At 43.8% G+C, this 24281-nt stretch overlaps 1 protein-coding gene across 2 annotated transcripts in view; it reads left to right on the top strand.

Annotated features, from left to right (window-relative positions):
• BCO1 (beta-carotene oxygenase 1) overlaps nt 1–7339 on the top strand; it is an 88426-nt gene extending 81087 nt beyond the window's left edge. For both annotated transcript variants that reach the window (XM_053666566.1, XM_053666567.1), the window contains 4 exons: nt 728–833; nt 3720–3814; nt 4812–4923; nt 6706–7339. In XM_053666566.1, the coding sequence (XP_053522541.1) occupies nt 728–833; nt 3720–3814; nt 4812–4923; nt 6706–6935 (543 nt within the window). In that variant the 3' untranslated portion in view covers nt 6936–7339. The remainder of the gene's footprint in view (nt 1–727; nt 834–3719; nt 3815–4811; nt 4924–6705) is intronic.
• The last annotated feature ends 16942 nt before the right edge of the window (nt 7340–24281 follow it).

Here is a 24281-nt window from a genome sequence, read left to right as displayed (position 1 = left end):
TAAATCCCTCTCCTGGGTTACAATGATGGCGCTAAGGTGCTGAACAGAGCGATCTGGTTGTAACTTGAGGCCAGGGAGTATCCTTGGTAGGTATATTTCTCCCAAGTAATTTTTATTGCATGTTTCCTTTCAGCAGTGATACATTTTTATAGAAGAAAATACTGAAAATACAGATTAGAATAGAAAAAGAAACTAAAGTCCCCGCCACGCCACTGCTCACTATGTTGTTACTGTTTGGTGTATTTTCCCCAGGCTCTCTCCAGTGCAAGCTTTTTAGCTGGCGGAGCCCAGACTGCACCTGTGACTGAGTCTGCTGCCTTTCACTCAGCATTCTATCCTGAGCATTTCCCATGTTATTATGAACTCTTTATAAACATTCTTTTAATGACGGATGCAGCCTTTCACAGGTGAATCATCCAGCATTTAAAAAGAACATTAATTTCACCTGTGAGGGATAAGGTAGCCCAGAGTAGAAAAAAAGAGCCATGGTTTTAGGGGCCCCTGTCCAACCACCTACCAGCTGTGCAACCTTGGGGGGACCACTTCATGTCACCAGTCCTCATTTTTGACTGATAATACCAATAATATAACAGCTGCTTCCTGTGAGTAATGTGAGGCCACAGCAAGATGACATGCGCAAAAGCATTCTTTAAAAAATGTATAGAGTAAAGCAAATGTTATCTCTGGACAACAAGTTTTTATTTTTCTGGAAAACTGATTCTTTCAGAATGCAGAAGTAGGCTCAGATTTAATCAAACTGGCATCTACAACAGCAAGAGCCCTTAAGGAAGAAGATGACCAAGTCTACTGCCAGCCGGAGGTGCTTTGTCAAGGTAAATGCATCCTCTATCCCTGTGCTTAGGGAAGGGCGGAATTTCATGAAGACCGCCAGGCCTCTTCACATAATACCTCCTTGCAATTCAGAAATGCTATGCGTGGACAAGGGACGAAGGGGGGGGCTCTCTGGGACACCCCAGTGAAAAGTATTGGAGACAGTTGTGCCTCGTACATCTTCAAACACCTCCCAGGAAGGCAGTGAGATGGAAATCAGCCCCAGTGACTTACACAGCTGCACTCTACAAAGGCTGTGGTGCCGACTATGGACACAGCATGTTTGGATCTCTACCTCTTCACATTCACGATTCCCTACACAGTCCGTGCTATCAGCCCCATTTCACAGAGGAGGTAACTGGGCCTCAGAAAGTTTGAGCTACACACACAATGTAAACCCCTTCAACTAGGAGTCACACCTACTAGAGCAGGGCTTCTCAGCCTGGCACTACTGATACCTGGGGCTGGTCAGTCTCTGTGGTGGGGCTGTCTTGGGCATTGTAGGGTGTTAAGCAGCATCCTGAGCCTCAACCTACCAGATGCCAATAGCACCCCCACCTTGGACTGGGACAACCAGAAACACATCCATACATTCCCAGTGTCATGTGAGGGCACCATCACCCTGACTGAGAACCACGGCCCTAAAATATAATAAGTCTGTGGGATAGGGACCATGTTTTTGTGCTCAGTGCTATCACCAACATGTACAAAAGTCTGGCTTAGCCAGGCCTGAGTTCAACACTTCAATTCATAGTGAACCGGCTTGCCCAGGATACTCAGAGAGTGGCAGGGTGTGGCTCTAGACTCAGAGCTTGCTCCCCACACTGACTGCCCCATGCCAGGTTCAGGCGTCTGGAACAGTGCCATCCTGGGAACTCTCCGAGGGTGACCTCAGATTTGCCCACTAGGACCATTTCTGTAAACAGCGTCCCATGGATCCCGCAACCAGTTCTGTGCGGCACCCAGACTCTCGGAGTTTTAAAAGTGCAAATACAGATCTGGTTTCTAATTCTTAAGGCATCAACTTCCATCTCCTCTGACCCACCATGCCATTCAGTGTGGGCAGATGGAGGCCTAAAACATTATAGTCTTATTGTTTCTGAGGAGAGAATTCCTGTCTATTGTAGCAATCTTGGGGAATACTGAAATGTATAGCTATAGATAAATCCCTCATAGTCTCTCCACCCAGGACAGCCTTTGGAAATATCCATGCAGTCTTTTCCACTGCGCATGGATTGCTTGGCACATGCCAGGCCCTCTGCTGGGAGCTGCTCAGACATCCTCTCCTCTCATCCCGGCGCCGTCATCCTGTTATCATTCACATTAAACAGGTTCCCACAGGAGGGGCCGAGCTCAGGGCCTGGCCTGCAGTGAGGGTCCCGCCAAAGGGAGCCATTATTATTAGAACAACTCTAACAGGCAGCTCCAACAGGCAACCTAACTCTAGGTTGGCACGTGTTATTCTTCTTCTGGAACTGAGGACAGGAAAGCTGAGAATAATATGGTGACATGGCTAAGGCAGGCACCAAAGCTAGGACCTGCACCCAGGTTTCTCTGACGCAGACCCCCTCAACCTCTGCATTTATACTTTGATGACTCTGTTCCATACCACATAGAATATTCTGGAATGGCTTCTTCCACCTAATGAATGTAGTCTGAGAATTTCCCCACATCTAAAGATTCTTTAAGAACATGGCTTAATAGTCATGCAGAATTTGCTGGGATGAATCACACTTTATAAATCAAGTGCCTATGGTTGGCCATTTACCATGTCAGGGTAGGGGGTCCCAGACCAGGTTTGAGGGGCCCAGGTGCATCATAGGAAGTCTCAGGCCTATGTTAGGGCCGACCGTGGTCATCTTTTTCTGATTTAAGTATGCGGGTGGTCTCTCTTCCTCTTGGCTCTTGGAAGCTCATGATTGCTCACCTGTGAGATGATACATCTTCCCATCTCAGTAGTCCACTCCCCTTCATGCCTCGCTGAGCCCGATAACCGTGTACACCTTGGGCCCTTCTCAGGAGGCATCGATGTGGCAGATGTGTCCGTCCCTGCTTCCCCTTTTCTTGGACATTTTATTTTCACCAGCACTCAGCTCCTTCTGCCTGGCACAGTTCATAAGCGGGGGACTTTCATTTTGGTACTCAGAAATTTAATTTGACACAACAGGAATATATAAATATCTGTGCATTTACATGGACAAATTTTTAAGGTTTTTTGGATTACAAAAGTAGTAAGTATAATGAAAATTTCACACAATGCAAAACTTAGGATGTACAATACAAAATATAAACCATTAAATATAGAGAAGTTATCGCCCCAGCAATGCTCCTAAGCTTTTTCTCTTCATTTTTAACATAATGGAGATGATTCTATAGTTATCCTTTTACAGTTAGTCTTATGGTAAGGATATTTTCCCATATTATTAAAATTATTTGTAAATATTATTTTATCATAGTATTATTACATGAATTCACCAGACTTACTTTAACTATTTCCCATTGACACTCCTTTCCACAGAGTCAGAAGTTTCTCTTCACTCCCACACACATGTGTGTGTGCACATGAGACTTTTTTAAAAAGAGCTTTTAAAAATTGCAAAAGCCTCTGATTTTAATCATGCAATTATTTTTGATTTCTATCTTGGATAATTAAAGATTTTTATATACTTAAAAACCTTGCTCCTGAACCTTCTAATAGAGCCAGGATAATTGTCAGAGGTTCCTTCCTTCTGCCCTATGACTGCCCTGATCCAGTCCAGGGCCTGAACCAAGTTCAGAGGTCCTGGCCTGGGAGCAGTGTTTGTGGGAAGGGTGCCAGCCAGGCACAAAGGGTGGATGCCCCCCACCCTCGGTGATAAAGGCTTCATCAGCTGTGTCATTCTCTCTAGACTTAGAACTGCCTCAGATCAACTACACTCACAATGGGAAGCGATACCGATATGTCTTTGCTGCTGAAATTCAAAGGAGTCCCATCCCAAACAAGGTACTGATCCCTAGGTGCATGGCCTACAACAGTCCTGTCTACAAAGCTGACTTCTCAGATTCTCCGACTGGGTGACCTTGATTAGAAAAGGGAGGGCAAGAGGGAGGTTCCCTAGGGGACTGGAGGTAGGTTAGAGAGTAGGTCAGTTGGGGACAAAATACATTTGAAACAGTGATGAGCCTGGAGAGGGAGCTGTACCTGATGGGCTGAAGCTCGGGAGGGTGGCCGTGGCTAGAGCTGGACTGAGTTCTTTATTCCACCCCTGTGTTCCGAGTGCCAAGGCGGTGGGCAAGGAGGGTAAGGAAGTGTATGGGGGGATTCCAGTCCCTGCCTCACCCTCTCCAGCAGGGAGGGGACAGCTGAAACTTGAAAGATTTATTTTATTTTTTAAACTACTATTTGTGGAACACTTATCCCAGGAACCATGCTAAATACTGTACAGACACTGCTTTCCCTTGATATCTTCATTTTTAACAATAAAATAGAAAGTCTTTTTTTTTTAATGTGCAGTACAGAAAGTACAAAGTAAGAAAATTAAGTGTTCCACACACACATTCACACACCACAAAACACTCCCACACCCTAAGGGAAAACAGGACTCTTGGTGATTAAGAGAAGTCCAGTGATCTATACTTTTCAAACAACAAAGGAATTGTATTATACTTTAAATGTCTGTGTTGAATACATTAGTTTATTTAACTGTCAACAAGTTGCACAGCAGGGCCACATACTAGGTAAGTTCAGGATTTTCGTTTTGAAAAGAATTCAATGCATAGTGTAAGCTATGAGGTGGCGGGAGGACCTTCGCTCCAAGTCGAAGGAGGAGGCTGGCCGCTTTCATTCTGTTGCTATCCTCACCAGAGGGAGTGCCATTTTGGGGTCTTCACTTGAGGGGCTTAATCCCCTTTCTCTGTGGGCTTTGATGCCTTCCTACTCGCAGGAAATAAGCATGCTTTCCAGCAAACCATCCCCATGTTTCTCCCCTTTGGATGTACAGATGGTCAAGTATGACATCCTCACGAAGTCCTTCCTAAAATGGGAAGAGGAGCACTACTGGCCAGCAGAACCCCTGTTCGTGCCCACGCCAGGCGCCAAAGATGAAGATGACGGTAGGCCTCTGGGCAGGGGGGCCCGCCCACTGTACTTGGCTTGTGACCTCATTCTCGCCGCAGAGACCTCACTGGGGGACAGTGGCCCTGCCCACATCCCACCGCTGGTGGAGTCATGCTTCGAAACCCAGGTCCGTGTGAATCCACAGCTACAGGGTTAGGGAGTCCCCAAGACTACACACACCCCTGACATTATCTGCAAGTTTGCTGGAGTTTCCTGTTGTCCCCACCAAACCCCCAACCTCCCTCGCCGGGAAAGGCACGGACACTCCCTTCTCCCAACACTATCGGTGGAGTACGGCCAACCCTGGAAACTCCCCTCAGCCTACGCATCAGAGCCTGTGTTGGGGCTTGTAGTCGTGGTTGACCTTTAGTCTTCAGCCCCTCTGGAGGTCAAGCTGACCACTGCTTAAAGCTCCCATCTAAGTCACTTGGCGAGGAGAGGTTACCTGACTGGCCCCAGGTAGAAGTCACCACCTAGCAGCAAAGGTCAGATCGCCCTCGAAGGGGATTAAATTGTTTACTTCCTTATTTCCTTCACTTCCACAGAAGCCCCCTTCCTTTCCCCTGAGCAACACTACCCTTTCCCAGAGTTTAGAGTCTTGGTTTTAAAATTCATTTTCATGCCTGGATTAGAGTTCTTCATTATCTAAGCATGTACCTTTTTCCGGAGCAAGTAGAAATGTGTGTTTGAGGCCCACCCGGCTCTTCTGGGTTTCCACATGACAAATGGTCCTTTCCTTCCCTGATTCTCCCTTTGACCCAGAAATGCCCTGGCTACACCCATGAGGGTGCTAAGGAGGGTAACAAGAGCCATGGGTGGGGCTGCTCTGCTGAGCCTGCCAGCTGCTTCCCTCAGGTGAGAAGGGAGTGGTTTTCTACCTACTGATTATTCCTGACTTGGTGCCAGGCAGGGGACCCCGAGTCACTGTCTTTTCTGAGGATGGGGGTTGTTGGTACCACCACCTGCTGAGGCTGGCCTTCCACTGGGCTGTGTGAGTATGTCCCGTGCATTCTCTCCATGGGCAGGGAGGAGCATTGTGTTCATTTCACCAAAGGAGAGGCTCAGAGAATGAAGTAACTTGCCCAAGGTCACACACCCAGTGCCCACAGAGGCAGGGTGTGAGCCCAAGCTAAGCTGACTTCAATTACACTCAGCCACTCTGACACCCAGGAGGCCTTGGGAAGAAGCACGAATGTTGGCTGGAAGTTTATGTGCATTATTTCATGTAACTCTATTCCTTGAGAGTGAGTGCTCAGAATGTTCCATTTCACAGATGGCGAAGCTGAGGCTGCCGCATGCTGCATGTACATGCGGTGAATCATGCTCATCCAGTCTGAGTTTAGTCGAGTGATGTGCATTAACCTAAATGCATCATCAAAACTGATTCCCTATCATCAGAGTTTCTAAGTTGTAGGGAAATAGCCATTCTTCAGTGCACTCAGTCATTTACAAAGTGCTTTTATAATTCACCATGCAAGAGATCCTCCTAGCAAGCCTAAGACGGTGGAGGATGTTATCCCCATTCTACAAAAGAAGAGACTGAGGTTCAGAGAGGTGAAGCGACTGGCCCAGCCAGGGCTGGAGCAAGTCTGCTGATTTCTAGTTCCCTGGCCTTTCTCTTCTGCTCTCACAGAATATCAAATTCATTTCCCTTCTGTTTGGATTAGATACTGACAGTTTAACGAGGACAGGGAGACACAGCTGAGAAACATATCCTCCCACCTGGAGGAAGTTCAAGGCTGCACTTTTACAAAGTGTCTCCTTTTGTTTCCCCAAAGGAATTATCTTATCAGCCATCATCTCTTCTGATCCCCAAAAGCTACCTTTTCTGCTTATTCTGGATGCCAAAAGTTTCACAGAACTGGCTCGTGCGTATGTTGATGTCGACATGCACCTGGACCTCCACGGGATGTTCATCCCAGACGCAGACTCGGGCCTGAGGAAACAGGCCCCTTCCCAGGAAGTCCAGGACGAGGCCTCGGAGCCCCACGTGGCCTCACAGACCTGACAGCCTGGACGGCCCTGCTGGCAGGCTCCCGCAGCACACAGGTGTGATCTCTCCTGTAAACCTTGTTTGAAAGTTGATCAGATATTATTAATCAGCTCTAGCACTTCTGAGAAAGACCTTTTCCTGTGAAGACCATGATTGTAAATCAGAAATTGTGTTGTCACATATTCATCGTTCTTAGAATGAGCAACCGCCGGCAGAGCAGAGACAGACGGGCGTTATCATCGCCCTTCCTCCTCCCTTTGCTCTCTTCCCTCTCTCCGTTCTTCCCAGTGGACTAGACTGTGCACCTGGGAGCTGCAGCTTTCTCAACCGTGCCCTGTTAGTAAATTATGTGGCCAGCGTTGTGGTCATTCCATGCAAGGCGTGACGTGATGTAAAATAATAAAAACTTTAAAGTCTGTTCCAACCTTATTTTATTTTTACATGGCTTCTTTCCTCTGAAGTGCTTCTAAGGCAGTAAAATACGGTGACAGAGCTAGATGGTTTTAGCAAGCTAGACGGCTCCTTGTACAACCAAAGGTTCAACAGGCAGGGGTGGGAATCCACCTTTTACAGGAGGGGGTTCAGGGTCTGGACACTGACCCAACTGGCCATAGTCGAGCAGCTGGAATGCAGGATTGAATCCCAGGCCAGGTCTTGCCTGGTGCTGAGAACAAGGGCAGCAAAGCCACACCTGTGTCTATACAGCAAAGAAGGTTCTCCCAGGTGAATGTGCTGTCAGGATAAACCAAGCATTTGGGGCAGAAGTGGAAGAAACGCAGTGGTGGGGATGGAGGAAACAAGGAGCAAGCCAAGCAGGGCCCCGTGTGAATACTGGGAGCCCCATGGACATCTGAGTCTCAGCTTTGCAGTCTTCAGGGCGGGGGCTGGTGCCTGGTAGAGGATGGGAAGGAATCTCTGACGACAGTGCATGAATACCCCGGAGGGGGCAGATGGTTTTGGCCTTTCCCCTGCAGCCCGACTTCGCTTTTACTCAAATGTAGGTACTGTGAACTTCACCATTTCCCTAAAAGGTAACATTTTAGTATAATATCATAACCACGATATCGACATCGATTCAATCCATCGACATTATTCAGATTTTCCCAGTTTTATGTGTGCTTGTGTGTGTGTAGTTCTATACCACTTTAACACATGTGTAAGTTCCTGTATCCACCTCTACCGTCATCGACACAGGATGTCTCATGTCGCTTTTTTTTATTACCACACCTGCCTCTCTCCCACCACCACCTCCCATCCCTCACCCCTGGACAACCGCCATTTCTAAAGTTTATCATCTCAGAAATGTTATATAAATGGAGTCACACGGTAATAACCTTCAGGGATTGGTTTTTTTCACGCAGCAGAATTCCCTGGAGATCGATCCACTTTGGATCGTTTTGGGGTATGTTTTATTCACTACTTTATCCTCAGCATCTAGAACACTGTCAGGCGGGTTCAGGTTCTCAATAAATGTTTGCTGAATGAATGAATTCCCTCAACTAAGAGATTCAACTCAATAACATACCAACGAGAAAGGGACATTTTGCTGAGGATATCACAGGAGGATGAGGAAGGCAGTCCACGTGGACCCCAGTGACGCACAGAAGGTGCCCACGAAGCCTCCTCTCCTGAGCCACCCCAACCCTCGTTTATCTCTTCCCCCGATGGCCCCTCAAAACCTCTCTGTCCTCCCAGAATTTCCATTTCACCCTTGGCTTACAGGGTCCCTTAAGCAAAAACCTGAACTTCACAGGTGGCAGAATGAAGACTATCCACTCTTTTTCACACTTTCCCTCAGAGGTCTCAGCACCTCTAGTCTTGACAGGGTGCATCAGGAGAGAATGTCAACGATGGTGGCCTAAGAAAAGTGTAATTGAGGTCTGCATTCAGGTGGCAGGAATGGAAAAGAGTTGTGACAAATGTGACAGTCACTCACTCATTATTCTACTTTAAATATTTGAGAAGAGGGTGGAATGAAAAACTGCTTCCCCACCTCTGTTCTACTCAATTCCAATTGCCAAACAGTACACAGACTGAATAAAAAAAAAAGGGTGCAGTTCTGCAGGGAAGAAAAATATGTCTATGGTTTGTTTACTTTGTTTAAGATGAAGGGTGAAATACCAGGCTGATGAGCAAACTTAGCACACCAAACCTTTTTTGCTCCATTTCAAAACCACTGAAGGTCGATGCCATGACACCTGATATATCTTGGTCTTTAATCCCGTCTCACTTCATGCACAGGCCAGGGTAACTAGCTCAAAATGCCACAGGGGCTAAGATGCATGCACTGTTCTTGAAGGCACCACAAGACAGTCCATCCTGTCCCTGAGGCTTGTGATGCTTCATGTGGGTGGAATACGTGACCGGGAAGTTCTGCAGGAAGGATCACTCCAGGTTTGTTTACTTCTTTGATAAAGCCACAGCCTTTCACAAGTGCTCTGAGATGTAAGGGTTAGGTCCACGGTAAGCTTTCAAATGTTTGCTGACACACTACCTTTTTCCTTCAAGGGTCTCACTAAGTTGATTTCAATTCAGCAATAAGCTGCATCTATATACCTGGACAAATCAACTCACAAAAAATCTAAGTGCATTCAAGCTGCATCAGCATTAGTGGTTCATGTTCATTTCCTTCCAACCAATATTACCGAGCGTCGGGCCGACTCCATTAAGAAGGTTGCCAGTCCAGGTTAAATACAAGCACCTTTGATCACTTCCTAAGTTGTTTTAAGACTGCTTGAGTGGTTTTTAAATGAGAAGTCTTTCCCATGGCAAACCAGGACATGCACAGAGAAAAGTCATCCCCACCGTCCTCATCATCCAACAAGGTGAGCTCTGTGGCCTCTCAACACCAGCTTCCTTCTGGGAGTTTAGACCCAGCAGCCGGTGCAGATGCACAGGTGCCCAATGGCAGCAGCTGCTGGGCTCCATCGGGAAACAGTCTCTTGAGGTCAAGCACCAGCCAAGAAGCTGGAGATTTTCTTGGACAAGTCAAACAAAGAGAGATGAGGAGGCACTGTGGTGAGCCAGCCTTTTCTCCTTGTGATTAGGAAAGGCTTCCAGGAAGTGTGTCCCTTCAGGAGCTGCCTGAGTGGCCGGAGGGGGCACCTGGGAAGGTGCTGGTCCTTGTAGGCTTAGAGTGCTACTCAGGGGGAGGTTGGAGGTGAATGCGGGTTAATGGAACAAGCAGGTGCAGAGTGAATTCCCCAAGAAAAAGCAGTGGAAAGAGTGAGAGAATAGGGGTATCCCCCCCCCATTATCAAAGTCATATATGTTCATTGTAGAACGCCTGGGTACATTTTTAAAAAGAAATGAGAAAGATGCCATTCTGGTGTGAGATTTTTCCCCCCAGTTTTTATCTTTTTTCTATGCAGTTTACATATTAGCAATCACTTTATAACCTACCCCCCACCCAGTTTATAACCTGCTCTTTTACACTTAATGTATGCTACACACGTGTTCTCAGGATGCTGTATTTTCTAATGGGTGCTCATTACTTCACCTTCAGGACATGGCAGGGTGTGCACTACTGTACCTTTGGACACTGGAGTTGTTTGCCGTTTCTGCCTGTAACAAATAATGCCAGCTCCGTAGCTCTGCACAGGTTTCTAGAGCTCGGCCCTCTGCCCCACTCTGTATTCAGGTGTTGGTCCTGCGTTCCCAGCTTAGGACTTCTGAGCCAAACATAGAAAAACAAGGTTTGGGGTGTTTTGAAAGGGCAAGGATTTGGCTTGATTCATAGGAAACAGAGAAACCATTCTAGAATCTGAGAGGCTCAAATGGTCAAGTGGCTATAGGGCTGAGAAACCCGTATTTGTCAGGAAACAGAAAAAATCGGTTGAGGCTAATATCACTTTAGTCCAAATCTCCCCTTCTTCCATTTCCTTATTGTTTCTCACCCCTGTATCTTTCCACTCCATACATGTTCTTTTTCAGGCATATATTTCCTTCCTTCCTTCCTTCCTTCCTTCCTTCCTTCCTTCCTTCCTTCCTTCCTTCCTTCCTTCCTTCCTTCCTTCCTTCCTTCCTTCCTTCCTTCTGTGATAACTAAGACTACATTGGCATGTAATGGGGAGGAAAACCAGTATCTCAATTGTCCTCAGGAGTGAATAGCACAGTACAGGACATAGCACCAAGGAAGCAAACAATTCAGTGGAATGGGGGTAAGAAAATGCTGTTCTGGGGGCCAGGGTGGCTGATATGTAAGAAATAGCAGCAGGAACTAGGTGAAATGGGTGATTGGAGCGAAAGGGGCAATGGCTGGACCTGGAATCAGGGGACAACATGGGAAGCTTGGAAAACCTGAACTGTGGGGCAAAAGGTGGGCCCTAGAAAAGACAAGTTTCAACCAGATCTCCAAATTTATCTATACCCAGGTAACATGGAATTTGCATTCACTAAAGAGAAATCTCCAATGGCTTCTTCAAGGACAGTCACTTTTAAAAATAATACCTTTTTTGAGATCTAATTCACATACTACAAAATCCACTTATTTAATGTATACAATTCAATGGTTTTAGTATATTCAAAATTGTGTACATATTACCACTAATTTTAGAATATTTTTGTCATTTCCCGAAAGGAACCCTGTACCTATTACCAGTCACCCCTTATTCTCAAGCCCTCCTCCCCAGTTCTAGGCAACCACAAATCTACTCTCTACTTCATATGGATTTGCCTATATTAGACATTTCATATACATTGAGTCAGACAATGTGTGGGATTTTTTGGGACTGGCTTCTTTCACTTAGCATAATGTTTTCAAGTTTCATCTATGTCATTGCATGAGTTAGTACTTCATTCCTTTTGTGGCTAAATAACATTCCATTGTATGAATACAGCACATTTTGTTTACCCATTCATCAGCTGTCAGATATCTGGGTTGTTTCCTCTTTTGGGCTGTCATGAATAGAGCTGCTGTGAGCATTCATTTGTGTGCAAAGTGTTTATGTGAACATATGTTTTCATTTCTCTTGAGTATATTCCTGGGAGTGAAATTGTATCATATGGTAACTCCATGTTTAACATTTTGAGAAGCTCCCAAACCATTTTTCAGAGTGGCAGAACCATTTTACAGTTTACCAGCAATATATGGGAGTTGTGTTCTGTCCATACCCTTCCTGGTTGGTTATCGTCTGCTGTTTTTATCTTGGTCATCTTCAGTACAGTGAGGTGGTATCTCCCTGTGATTCCGACTTGTGCTTCCCTAATAAATGATAATGCTGAACATCTTCCCATGTGTTTATCAGTCACTTGTATACTGTCTTTGGGAAAATATCTACTCAAATCTTTTGCCATTTTTAGCCTGGGCTATTTGCCTTTTTATTGTTGAATTGTAAGAGTTCTTTATATATTGTGGATTTAGGTCCCTTATAAATATATGATTTGCAATAGTTTTACCTATTCTGTGGGTAGTCTTTTCACTTTCTTAATGGCGCCCTTTGACATACAAATCCTCTTAAATTTTCATGAAGTTCAATTTATTTAATTTTTCTTTTATCTTTTCTGCTTTTTATGTCAAATCTAAAAAACCGTTGATCAATCTATAGTGCTCAAGATTTATTCCTGTGTTTTCTTCTATGAATTTCATAGTGTTAGCACTTAACAGTTAGAGGTAGAGGTTCTATTGTACTTCATTCTTTTGCATACAGATATCCAGTTGTCCCAACATAAAAGTCACCTTTTAGGGTTTATAAATCTTCCAGGCAGGAAAAAAAAAAGGTAGCTCCTTTTCCTTCATCATTTTCTAGAAGATGTTTCCTTCAACCAGCAGGAAACAACTCTGGGGCAGTTCTCTGCTGGTCCCAGCAAGGCCTTGGGTCATAGACCAGGAAGCCGAGGTGGGATCCTTAGTTGGCGGTGGTTGCCATGACTCCTTCTGCAATCGAGGCTTAGAAATCTTCCTCCATCTTCCTCACACGGTCCTGGTGAAGTTCCAGGTAAGTCCGGTCTATACATGCTCAACTCAGAGCCATTCATCTTGGTGGGACTTTCTACTATTATCTCTCTTTAAGTACATCCACTGTGGTCCAGGAAGGCCAAAAGTGATGGATGATCCTGTGTACCCTGCTCTGCTCCAGGAGGTAGGAGAGCTGGTGGGTGTCTTTGGGGCAAGTGAAGGGCATGGATGGGTCCTCTGATTTCCTCTTCCACCTGACATTTGGGTTGAGCAAACAAGAAGTCTTACCCTCATTCAGGGTTCTTTAAATTACCATTGTCATGAACGTCTACATTGTTTGTATGTTCTTCTCTATTTAAAGCTAGGAACTGAGCTTTCTTATTAGTAATAACAATAACATGACAATAGCTGCCATGTATTGACAGCTTGCGCTGTACCAAATACTGTTTAAGCACTCCATGTGCTGGTTCTCATGTACTCCTCACAACATCCCGAGGTGGGTCCTAGTACCATTCCCACTTTGTGGAAGAGAAAACTGAGTATCAGAAGAGTTAAGTCATTTGTCCAACATCACACAGATGGCTCCTGAGATTCCAAAGTCCAACTTCTTATTGGGGGGGGGGAGATTTTTATTTTTAATTTAAAAAGTTTTAAATTTTAATTTATAAAATTTTCAATTACAGTTGACATATAACATTATATTAGTTTCAGGTGTATAACACTAATATAATATAATAGTGATTAGACATTTATATACCTAAGAAGTTTCTTAGCCACTTATTTTTATTGCCTTAATATTAATCATAGGGCCTTGGGACAGTGGGTGCTTACAAAAATGACAGCATAGTAGGTGAGAATGGGCTCTGGGATCCCTGCCTGGGTTTTGATCCTTTTTGTCCTCAGTTTCATCATCCACAACAGAGAGATAGCACTTTTCTCTTATTCTAAAAGTTGGTGTGAAGCTTAAATGGAGAGTACCTGACTCATAGTAGTTGCTCAATAAAATTTATTTTATTGATAAGTCGTAACAGCAGTTAAGAGGTTGAATCTTGGCTCCTAACCCTTACTGGGCATATAACCCTTGCCAAGTTATTTTACCTCTCCGTGCTTCTTTCCTCATCTGAGAAATGGGGTAACAGTAGAACCCATTTCATAGGGCTGCCATGAAGATTAATTGGTGTTCTTAAAGCCCTTAGAAGTGCCTGCCACTTAGTGCCACCGCTGACTTAGTTAAGATTCTGTGGGAAGTTCATGTAGAGGATGCTGCCCATGTGCCCTCGAATAAAGGAGGCTCCTCCTTTCCTTGGAAAGAGCCTCACTCCTGGTGTGGTGAGAGGCAAGGGTCAGCTTCCCAGGCATCCAGTGGCATCAGAGATGACACAGATCACTGGCACACCCAAAATAGTCATCACACAACAAACCCAGTCTAATCAGGCACGACCAGAAGACCCTCACATGGTTGAAGAACAGGGTCTCTGAGTTACCCAGCCTTGTGTACCATAATAACCATCTCCTCAGACTGATGTGACAAAGGGATACTGCATAACAAGGAAACAGGCTAGTGCCAAGCACAGGAGGAGTAGTAGTCAAGGACAGGATGTCACACGGGAGGGAATTTTATCACTTTTGTTCATTACTACATCCTTGTCTGTAAAAGTGCAGGATTAGTTTCCTGTTGCTGCTGCGAGTTATCACAAACATGATGGTAAGAAACAGCACAGATTTAGTCTCACCAGTTCTGGAGGTCGGCAGTCCAAAATGAGTCTTAGGGGAAGAAAATCACGGTGCGGGAAGGATAGCTTCTTTCTGGAGGCTGTAGGGGAGAGTGTGTTTCCGGGACCTTTCTAGCTTCCTCTCTCCTGGGCTGGTGGCCCCAGGTCACTTCACCCTTTCTCCCCCTGCTTCTATAGGCACATCACTTTCTTCTCTTCTAGAGTCAAGTCCCCCTCTACATCTCTCTTTTAAGGACCCTTGTGATTACATTTAAGGCCTGCCAGGTAATCCAGGATAATCTCCCCGTCTTAAAATCCTTAACTTTATGGCACTGGCAAAGTCACTTTTGCCATATAGGTGACATTCACAGGTTCCAGGGATTAGGACTTGGGTATGTTTGGAGGCCACTATTCAGCCTGCCTCTAGCACCTAGCTCTTCACCTGCCCCATGAATCATTGTTGGGTGAATGCTTAGATGTTAGCCATCTGGTATCACTATTGGCATTTTCTTGGTCGTCCCTTTCAGGCATTACCACAGCGGCACGTCTTCAAGTCTTGAGCAAACCTCACCAATCCTCCCTTCAATGCAGATTTCCTGACCCTGTTTTATCATTGCAACTTGCTTCCTCCATCACACACACACACCCCTAATCTTTTTATCCTGATAAACTTCCTTTCTCTCCTTTTCCCCCCACCCCAGCACTTTCTGCCTTTGGGCATACTATACAATTTATTGATTACATTTAGTGGTATTTGTTCATCATCCTCACTAGAATATAAACTTAAGGATTACACAAGAGTTTTCCTTTGTTTTTGTCTCAGAGGTAGCCTAGGGGTCTAGAACATAGACATATAGCCGCTGCTCAATACATGAGCGTTGAATGAAGGTGTGAATGGCCTCACCAAGTTTCCTTTCAGCGGTGAGTCTGGTTCTTTATCTCTCATGGTGAATCTTGGCTTTCATGACAACAAAGGCATTGCCTGTAGTGACTCTGTATTATCTTGTTCATGAATCTCCACCCTGTGCCATTAACACTCTGGCAATTTTCTTCTCTAAAACACAGATGACCTCAATTTTCATCTCCACTGCAACTTTCAAAAAGCTGGGAGGGAAATGGATGGCTTGGTTTTGGGTATTTATTGAAAGAGAAACTTTTCAGATTTCAGATGATTGCAGAGTTGGGAGGGGAAGCTGTCCCTGGCTGAGGTTGCTGGGGTTTGTCATGTTGGATGGTACTGTTTCTACTCCTTTGCCTGGAGGTCATGAGTCTCTGGTTTCTGCAGCTGGTCAGGCTCAGATGTTCACTCTAGAAGGGTCTTGAACACCTGGGGGGTCTTCAGGGTACCCATGGGCTTCCTGAAATTGCATGTAGATTTTTGTGTGTATGTATGTTCTCAAGGGGATTAGAGTTCATAGTTTGTATCAGCTTTTCAACAGGGAAAGTGAAGAACCCCTGCCTCACCCTGGCTGTGTGGATTCTGTGATTGTAAGACTCATGACATATAGCTCAAATTAACTGGCTACACACAGCTCACACTGGAGAGGCAGTGATTTGAAAGGCATGCCCCCTTCTCCTCATCCCTACCTGCCCCCCAACAAGTCCCCAGGTTACTGTGTTAAAGATGCCAAACCGGGTGCTATTTCCAGTTGACTGATCTCAGTTTTTGCAAGACTCTGGGCATTTCCTGAGGCCCCATTTTTCTCATAGGTAGAATTGAGATGACTCTACTTTCTATGACTTGTGTGTAAAAATGAAAGTGCTTCGAGGGTACAAAATGGTATAGAATTGCAAAGTATTAATGATAAAGGGAATATGTGCCTTTTTTTTTCTGTGTGGCAATAAACTGGCTTGTTCCCTACTCCATCCATCCATCCATCCACCCACCCATCCATCCCACAAACATTACCTCACAACATGCATAAAAGCTACTGTGCATGTAACAAAAGCTTTATATAAAAGAGTAATCCTCATAAAATCATGAGTAAATTGAGGTTCACAGAGCTCAGGCCCCTGGCTCATTTTCCAGAGCTGGAAAGTGATGGGACAGAGCCTGACTGAAAACCCAGTTCTGTTTGATGCCAACAGCCATGCTGATCACTGTCACTGACCAAAACACTCCTAAACACAGAGGAGGGGTGCCACCTAGCCTAGGAGGAAGGCGAGGGGAAGAGTCTACCAAATATAGCACCTCGAAATCTGTGTTTTACCTTAATATGCACACACATGTTATAGTGTACTTCATATTGCACCCATGCTTGCTTTAATATCAAAGAATGCCCTGGCAATCTTTAAGTACAAGTGATGCTTTGGGAAGGGGGTGTACCCCAGTGTGACTCTGCTACAATCCCTACCACACGACCCATTTCCCATATCAGATGTTTATTGCTGAGGTTTGAGTCTTATTTTCTGGGTTGGACTAGATGCCCCTGGAGGGCAAGATCTGAATCTGACTTCTCCTGTCTCCTTCCCAAGGCCTAGCCCAATACCCAGCATGAAACAAGTACACAGATAATTACTTTGGCAAATGCTTATTCAATTCCTGCCTCACCAAGTGAGGTGCCATGGGAGATGCAGCTGGGATATGACGCGGTCCCAGCTCTCAAGACATTGGCACCTGGGCGGAAAGGTCAGGGTTCCAGACTTGGTTGGAAGATGATCTTCCTAAGACCCTTGGCACAGCCCCTTAAAAGCCTGGGACTGTAATACAGCAGTAGAGGAAATGGTAGGCAATTAGACAACAAATAAAGTTTCATTAAATAGGACAAATTTTGTGAAAAGTGACAACCTGTTCCTCTGGAAAGGTAGCATTGTGTCAATTAAAGAGCACACCTTGAAGTCACGAAGTAGAAATTATTGATGTTGAAACCACCATTTCCCAAGAGGGAAAAGTTGAAAGTGCCTGCTCTGGATGCTGTTTGTTTGCCAGAAGGGTCTCTTCTCTGGTCGCTTGGCCTGTCAGGGCCACATTCAGAACTTTGGCAGCGCACATGAGCCCATGTTCCTTTCTCCAAATTTGGGTAGGTTCTGGGTTTGTTAGATTTAATTCCATTAATCAAATATGTTCTGAGCTCACTGTGTAGGTGCCAGGCAGGGACACGTGTGAGTGGCTCACACACTTTGCCACGAAGCAGGAGTCAAAGTCCTGGCTTCTCCCTGAGAAACATGGGGCAGGGTTTCACCTCTCGGAACCTTGGTTTCTTAAAACCATAGCATGGAGATCCTAGTACTTATCTTGTAGGTTGCTGTAAAGATCTGTTAAGATGATGGACATAAAGCTTCATGTGCTGGGAACTGCACTAAGAACTCCACAAGTGGGTACTACTAGCAGGGGCAATTATGGAGAAATTAAGGAAGTGCTCTTTGATTTAGAGAGAACACCCAGTCTAATGAAAAGACCAGTTGTATTAGCCAATATGTCATTAGTGTGATGGTTATAACTATTTTTTAAGCAGTTACTGAGCCCTTACTATGTGCCAGACACCGTGCTAAACAATTGTACCTGGATAATCTCACTTATTCTGCACAAAACCTGAGATAGCAGGAACCCGAGACGTAGGCAGTTTAAGTGACAGGCCCAGGGGCACAGAGCTGGAAAATGACAGAAGCAGGGTTCATACCCAGCAATCCGGCTCCAGAGGTAGATTTCAAGGCACAAACAATGAGATAGAAAGAAACTGAGCGAGGCTTCGCAGAGGTGGTGCTGGGGCAGTGAGCAGATTTTCAGGCATTAGCGCGATGGGAGAAGGAGCCCAGGTAGAGGGAAGAGCAGATACAAAGAGCCGGCAGGATGAACGAACAGCTTGTTCTGTTCAGGAATTCAGGTGGGTGTGTGCAGAGGGGGTTGGATGGAGGATGGAGTGGGTCTTGAAGATGAGGGTGAGGAGTTGGGGGTCCAGGTGGTGGGACACCTCACATGCCAGGCACAAGGAGCTGGACTTTATCTGGAGGAAATGGGGGACCAATGAAGGTTGAGAAAGACAGGATCGCTGGCATGTAGGAAATGTAATCCATCTGCCTAGTGTGAAGAGGAAATGACTCTGTGCAGTGTATTTGAATAATTAGGCCATATCATATTTTCCAACTACTACTTTCTAGATATTGTTTATGTGTAAGCCTCACCCTTTCCTCCACTGCCCAGTAAGTTCTTTAAATGTTGACTCTAATTGCTTTTGTTCTACCATAAGTGCCAGACATATGATAGGTATTTTAAAATCCTGTTAAATGAATTATGAGCTGGATTAAAAAAAATGCATGTATTTGAGGTGGGTCATAGACCTAAATGTTAAAGTGAATCAGCAAAGCTTCTACAAGAAAGCATAAGAGAATATCATCATGATTGCAAAGACTTCCAAACAGAACACAAAAAGCACTCGCCATAAAAGAGAAAGTTGATAAATCAAAGTTAAGAATGTCTGTTCATCGAAGACACCATTTAGAGATTTAAAAGGCAAGCCACAAATTAGGAGAAGAAATTTGTATTTCTGCTACTAAAATCAGTTTGAAATCCAGTTTCTCAAAATGATGCAAAATGTGAACAAGCACTTTTTAAAAAAGTAATCTAAGTGGTCAAAAAGCACAGGAAAAGGTGCTCAACATTAGTATTCATCAGGGAACTTCAAATTAAAACAACAAGAGCCCTGACTGCTGTGGCTCAGTGGACTGAGCTCCAGCCTGAGAAGTAAAAAGTCGCTGGTTTGATTCGTGGTCAAGGCACACACCTGGGTTGCAGGCCAGGTCCCCTGTTGGGTGTGTGGGAGGCGACCCATTGATGTGACTCTCACACATTGCTTTTTTTCTCTCTCTCTCTTTCTTTTCCCCTCTCTCTAAAAGTAAATACATAAAATCTTTAAAAACAACAAAATATCACTACACAGTTGTCAGAATGGATAACTAAAACACTGACACCACCTATTACTTAAGGATGTGGAGCAACTGGAACTTTTATACATGACTGGTGGGGGTATAATTTGGTACAAACACTTTGGAAAACTGCTTGGCAGTATCTTCTAAAGCTGAACATATCCTCACCCTATGACCCAGCGACTGAAGTCAGGCACATACACAAGGGAAATAAGTGCATATATTCACCTGAGGATTGGTTTAAGAATGTTCATAACAGCTTTGTTATAAAAGCTGCAAACTGGAAACAGTCCAAATATCCATCAACAGAAAAATGGATAAATAAACTGTGGCACATTTGCACAATGGTGTGGTCACAGTAATAAAGAGACAACTATGGTTACAAGAAACAAAATGGGAAAATTTCAAAGACATCATATTGAGTGAAAAAAGCGAAATGCAAACACTCAAGAACAGAAAAAACTAATCAATAGCAATAGAAGTCAGAAGAGTGGTTTCCCCTGGGAAGTACTGACTGGAAACAGGCCTGCGGGAGCCTCCTTGGTGACTGGGAATGTTCCTTAAGCTGATCTGTGAGTTGCCTGGTGATTTCACAGGTGTATCCACGTGGAACAGTTCATTGAGCCACTTTACTGTGCATCTCAATAAAGATTTTTTAGAGATAAAAAATATATTAAAGTATTAATTAGTTGCAAAACTTACTGGCCAAAAAGGTCTAACATATTTCAGAAAATATCAGATGAATTTAAATGTTAACAATAAAATTAAAGGTTGGAGCAAGAAAGAAAAGGAGTAGAATGGGATGTTTAAAGAGCTACAGTAGAGAATTTAAATGTCGGATGGAATTGGAAGATGAAGTTCACCTGAAGCCCAGCATTAACGTCAGGGTAAAATGAGAAGTGACACTGTCAACCTAGACCTGGAGAGGATGCACCTGGTGGGGCCCTGACTGTAGAGAAGAGACTTTTAACTTGAAAATCAACTAGAAGCTAATAATTCCTGAGCTGGGCAAGGATGCCATTAGAAACCAGGGTGATAATTGTGGAGATGATAGTGATAATAACCATAATAACACTCAGCACTTATTGAGCACCTACTATATGCCAGACCCTATTGTCAGAGCTTCACTAGAACCCTCTCATTTAGTGTCCATAACCACTCTGTAGAAGCAACTGTGATTATCCCAGTTTTTCAGAGGGAGAAGCTGAAGAAGTGGAGTAAGGTAACCAGAGTCTCCAAGGATAGAGGAAAGAGACCTGGGGGGAGGCAGCAAGGAAATGCAATGAATTAAAGAAATTCACATGACTTCACAGATGTATGTTAGCTAGAAACCTAGGGGGAGGACAAAAATTCAGAATCTTTTACATGACTTAGGGTATATAAACAACATACAATGCCCAAAACCAAATTTACAGGGTACAAGCGCAAAGTGGTGTACCTTGAAGGAAAATAAAGTGTCTTGCACTGGACTTGGTGTGAAAGAAATGATTGGGGCAACCTATGCCCAGAGCTGTTGTACTTCACCTTTGAAGGTTTAGAAGTTTCATTTCAGGTCCTTTGAATCACTCTTGATAATTCATCTTCTACCAAGTTAGCAATGTCAGGTTAGACAGCAAGGGATGAAAACATCAAGTAAGATTTCCTTCCTGCCTGTAAGTATGTATTTATTGAGTACATACTATATTTAAAGCAATGCATTAGGATTGCTAAAAGCAGTGAGGATACAGTGATAAATAAAATAGGAAGCTCCCGCCAGACCTCAAGAAACCTCTATTATAGTCGAAGGAGACAAATAATACACAAATAAACATGTATAATTTTAGATAGTGGTTAAATCCATTGAAGAAAAATAAAGCAGGTTAAAGGGAGCCATTATACAGGAGAATAAATGGAGGCCTTTCTGAGGGGGTGATATTTGAGCTCTGATCTAAGTAGAATGAAAGAACAGGCTACAAGAATGAGGAAGGAAACCTCCAGGCTGAGAAACCAGCCAGTGCAAAGGCCCTGGGGTGGGCATATGCAAGGCCTATTTAAGGAAGAGGAAAAAGGCCAGTTTGGTTAGTGTACCCTGAAGGAGAGGAGTGTGCTAGGAAGTGAGGTCATGGAGGAAGTACAAGGCCAAATCACAAAGGACTTTATAAGGCACAGTAAGAACTTTGGATTTTTTTTCCCCTGTTTGGTGGGAAGCCATTGGAGGGTTGACACTGGAAAATGACTTGATCTAATTTATAGGGAGCAAGAACCCATAAGGGGGAAAGAGAAGCAGGGAGAGCAGAGAGGAGCCTATTCAGGAGCCCGGGTGGAGTTAGTTGGCGTCTGGACCAGGGTGGTCCTGGTGGAGGCTGTGAGATGAGACTAGATTCAGGAGACAGTCTGTAGGAAAAGCTGCAGGGTTTGTTGGGGAATCGGATGAAAGGCGTGAGAGACAGGGGTCAGGAACCTCCCTAAGTTTCTGTTCTTTGGTGTTGCCATTTATTTGGGGAATGATTAGGTTTAAGGGGTAAAATCAGAAGTTTACTTCTGACGTGTTAAGTTGTAGGTATCTATCTATTAGATATTCAACTGAATGTGTCAGGTAGGCTGTTGGCCATACTAGCTTGGAGTTCAATGGGGACTTAAAGAAAACAGTATCACTCCAACAAATGGTGTTGGGAGAACTGGACAGCTACGTGCAAAAAAAAAAGAAACTTGAGCACCAACTTACACCATACACAAAAATAAATTAAAAGTGGATAAAAGATTTAAATATAAGCCGTGTCACCATTTAAGTCCTAGAGGAGAACATTGGCAAGAAAATCTCAGATAATTTACGCAGTAACATTTTTACTGATACAGTAAAAGGGACATAAAGGAAAGAATAAACAAATGGGATCTCATCAAAATAAAAACCTTCTGCACAGCTAAAGAAAACAGTATTAAAGTAAAAAGAGAACCAACTGTATGGGAAAACATATTTGCCAATGATACCTCAGACAAGGGTTTAATCTCCAAAATATACAAAGAACTTACATGACTTCACTCTAAGAAGACAAGCAACCCAATTGAAAAATGGGCAAAGGGCTTGAGCAGACACTTCTCCAAGGAGGATACACTGAGGATCCAGAGACACATAAAAAGATGCTCAATATCACTAGCTGTCAGAGAGATGCAACTTAAAACCACAATGAGATACCACTTTACACTGGTCAGAATGGCCACCATAAACAAAGAAACAAACAACAAGTGTTGGAGAGGTTGTAGAGAAAAGGGGACCCTAGTTCACTGTTGGTGGGATTGCAGACTGTACAACCACTGTGGAAAACGGTATGGAATTTTCTAAGAAAACTAAAAATGGACTTGCCTTTTGAACCAGCAATTCCACTGCTAGGATTATACCCTAAGAACGCTGAAACACCAATCCAAAAGACCTATGTACCCCAATATTCATAGCAACACAATTTACAATAGCCAAGTGTTGGAAGCAACCTAGATGCCCATCAGTAAATGAATGGATCAAAAAACTATGGTACATTTACAAAATGGAATTCTATGCAGCAGAAAGAAAGAAGGAGCTCCTACCCTTTGCAACAGCATGGATGGAACTGGAAAGCATTATGCTGAGTGAAATAAGCCAGGGGTTGAAAGACAAATACCATATGATCTCACCTTTAACAGGAAGCTAAACAACAAAACAAACAAGCAAGCAAAATATAACCAAACACACTGAAATAGAGAACAGGCTGACAGTAACCAGAGGGGAGGGAATTTCAGGTGAAAAGAGGAATGGTTTACAGGAACAAGTATAAAGGACACATGGACAAATCAAGGGGGGTGGTAATAGGAGGGAGGTGGGGAAGGCTTGGGGGGGGTGGGCTGGGATGGGAGTAAAAGACAGAAAACTGCACTTGAACAATTAAAATTAAAAAACAAAAAAATAATCCTTGTCAAAATCCCAACTGGGTTACCTGTAGAAACTGGAAAAAAAAAGAAAACAATATCATAAGTAATCCCTTATGGACAGAAAATCCCAGTTCTCCTACCCATTAACATTTAATCATTTGGCAAATACTTTTGAGCACCTACTGTATGTCAGGCACTCTGCTGGTTGCTGAGGAGTATAGCATGGATTTAGACAGAAACAGTCACTATCTTCATTACAACTTAATTAGTTCACTGGTTTCTGAGACACTTCTGAATACTGTATAAACATATAGAAGCAACACTCAAGAGTTATAAATACTGAGATGTTCTCTGACTCAGCAATTTGGAAGAGAATAGATTTTTGGAAAGGAGCTATATATAGATTTGGATAAATGACAGATTTATGCAATGAAATATTTGAAGAGTGCCTTAAAATGAATCAGAAGAGACTGCCTCAACCAAATTGAGTCAACTTGGTGTAATAGAAAAGCTCACAGGACTGGAAGGCAGAAACTCTAGGCCTGTCCGTTCTGCCTGACAAGGTCACATGTATGACCTTGACCGAGCTGTTTGCTCATCTTACTTCAGTTTTCTCTGGAATAAAATGAATCCATTGAATTACATGACTTCTAAAGAGTTTTCAAACTATTCATTTTTTCCTTTTGTATTAGTTCTTTTACCGGATTCCCATTCATCCTCCTAACATTTATGAAAAGATAAAGTCCCAAGCCCCAAAGCGATTCTTCTCTTGGAAGGATCACTTTTCAAAACAAAGTAAAGCTGATTTTTTTTTCCTTTTTGCAAGTGGAAATTGCTTTCTGTTTTTCTGAGCATAAAAAATGACGCATGGTCAAAAAAGCAGACTAAAAAACCTCTACAAGATGCCACGGAGGTAACTATGTTTTCACCATCACTGTCTCTGCAGTATATACCATATAGTAGATGCTGAATATCTATTGAATAAATGACTACTGTTAATGTCTTGTGAAT

The sequence above is a fragment of the Artibeus jamaicensis genome, unplaced genomic scaffold, assembly GCF_021234435.1.
Source record: "Artibeus jamaicensis isolate MK-2021 breed Jamaican fruit bat unplaced genomic scaffold, CSHL_Jam_final contig_464, whole genome shotgun sequence".
Lineage (NCBI taxonomy): Eukaryota > Metazoa > Chordata > Mammalia > Chiroptera > Phyllostomidae > Artibeus > Artibeus jamaicensis.
Note: the sequence above shows the minus strand (reverse complement) of the source record. Positions and strands in the feature narration are given on the sequence as shown.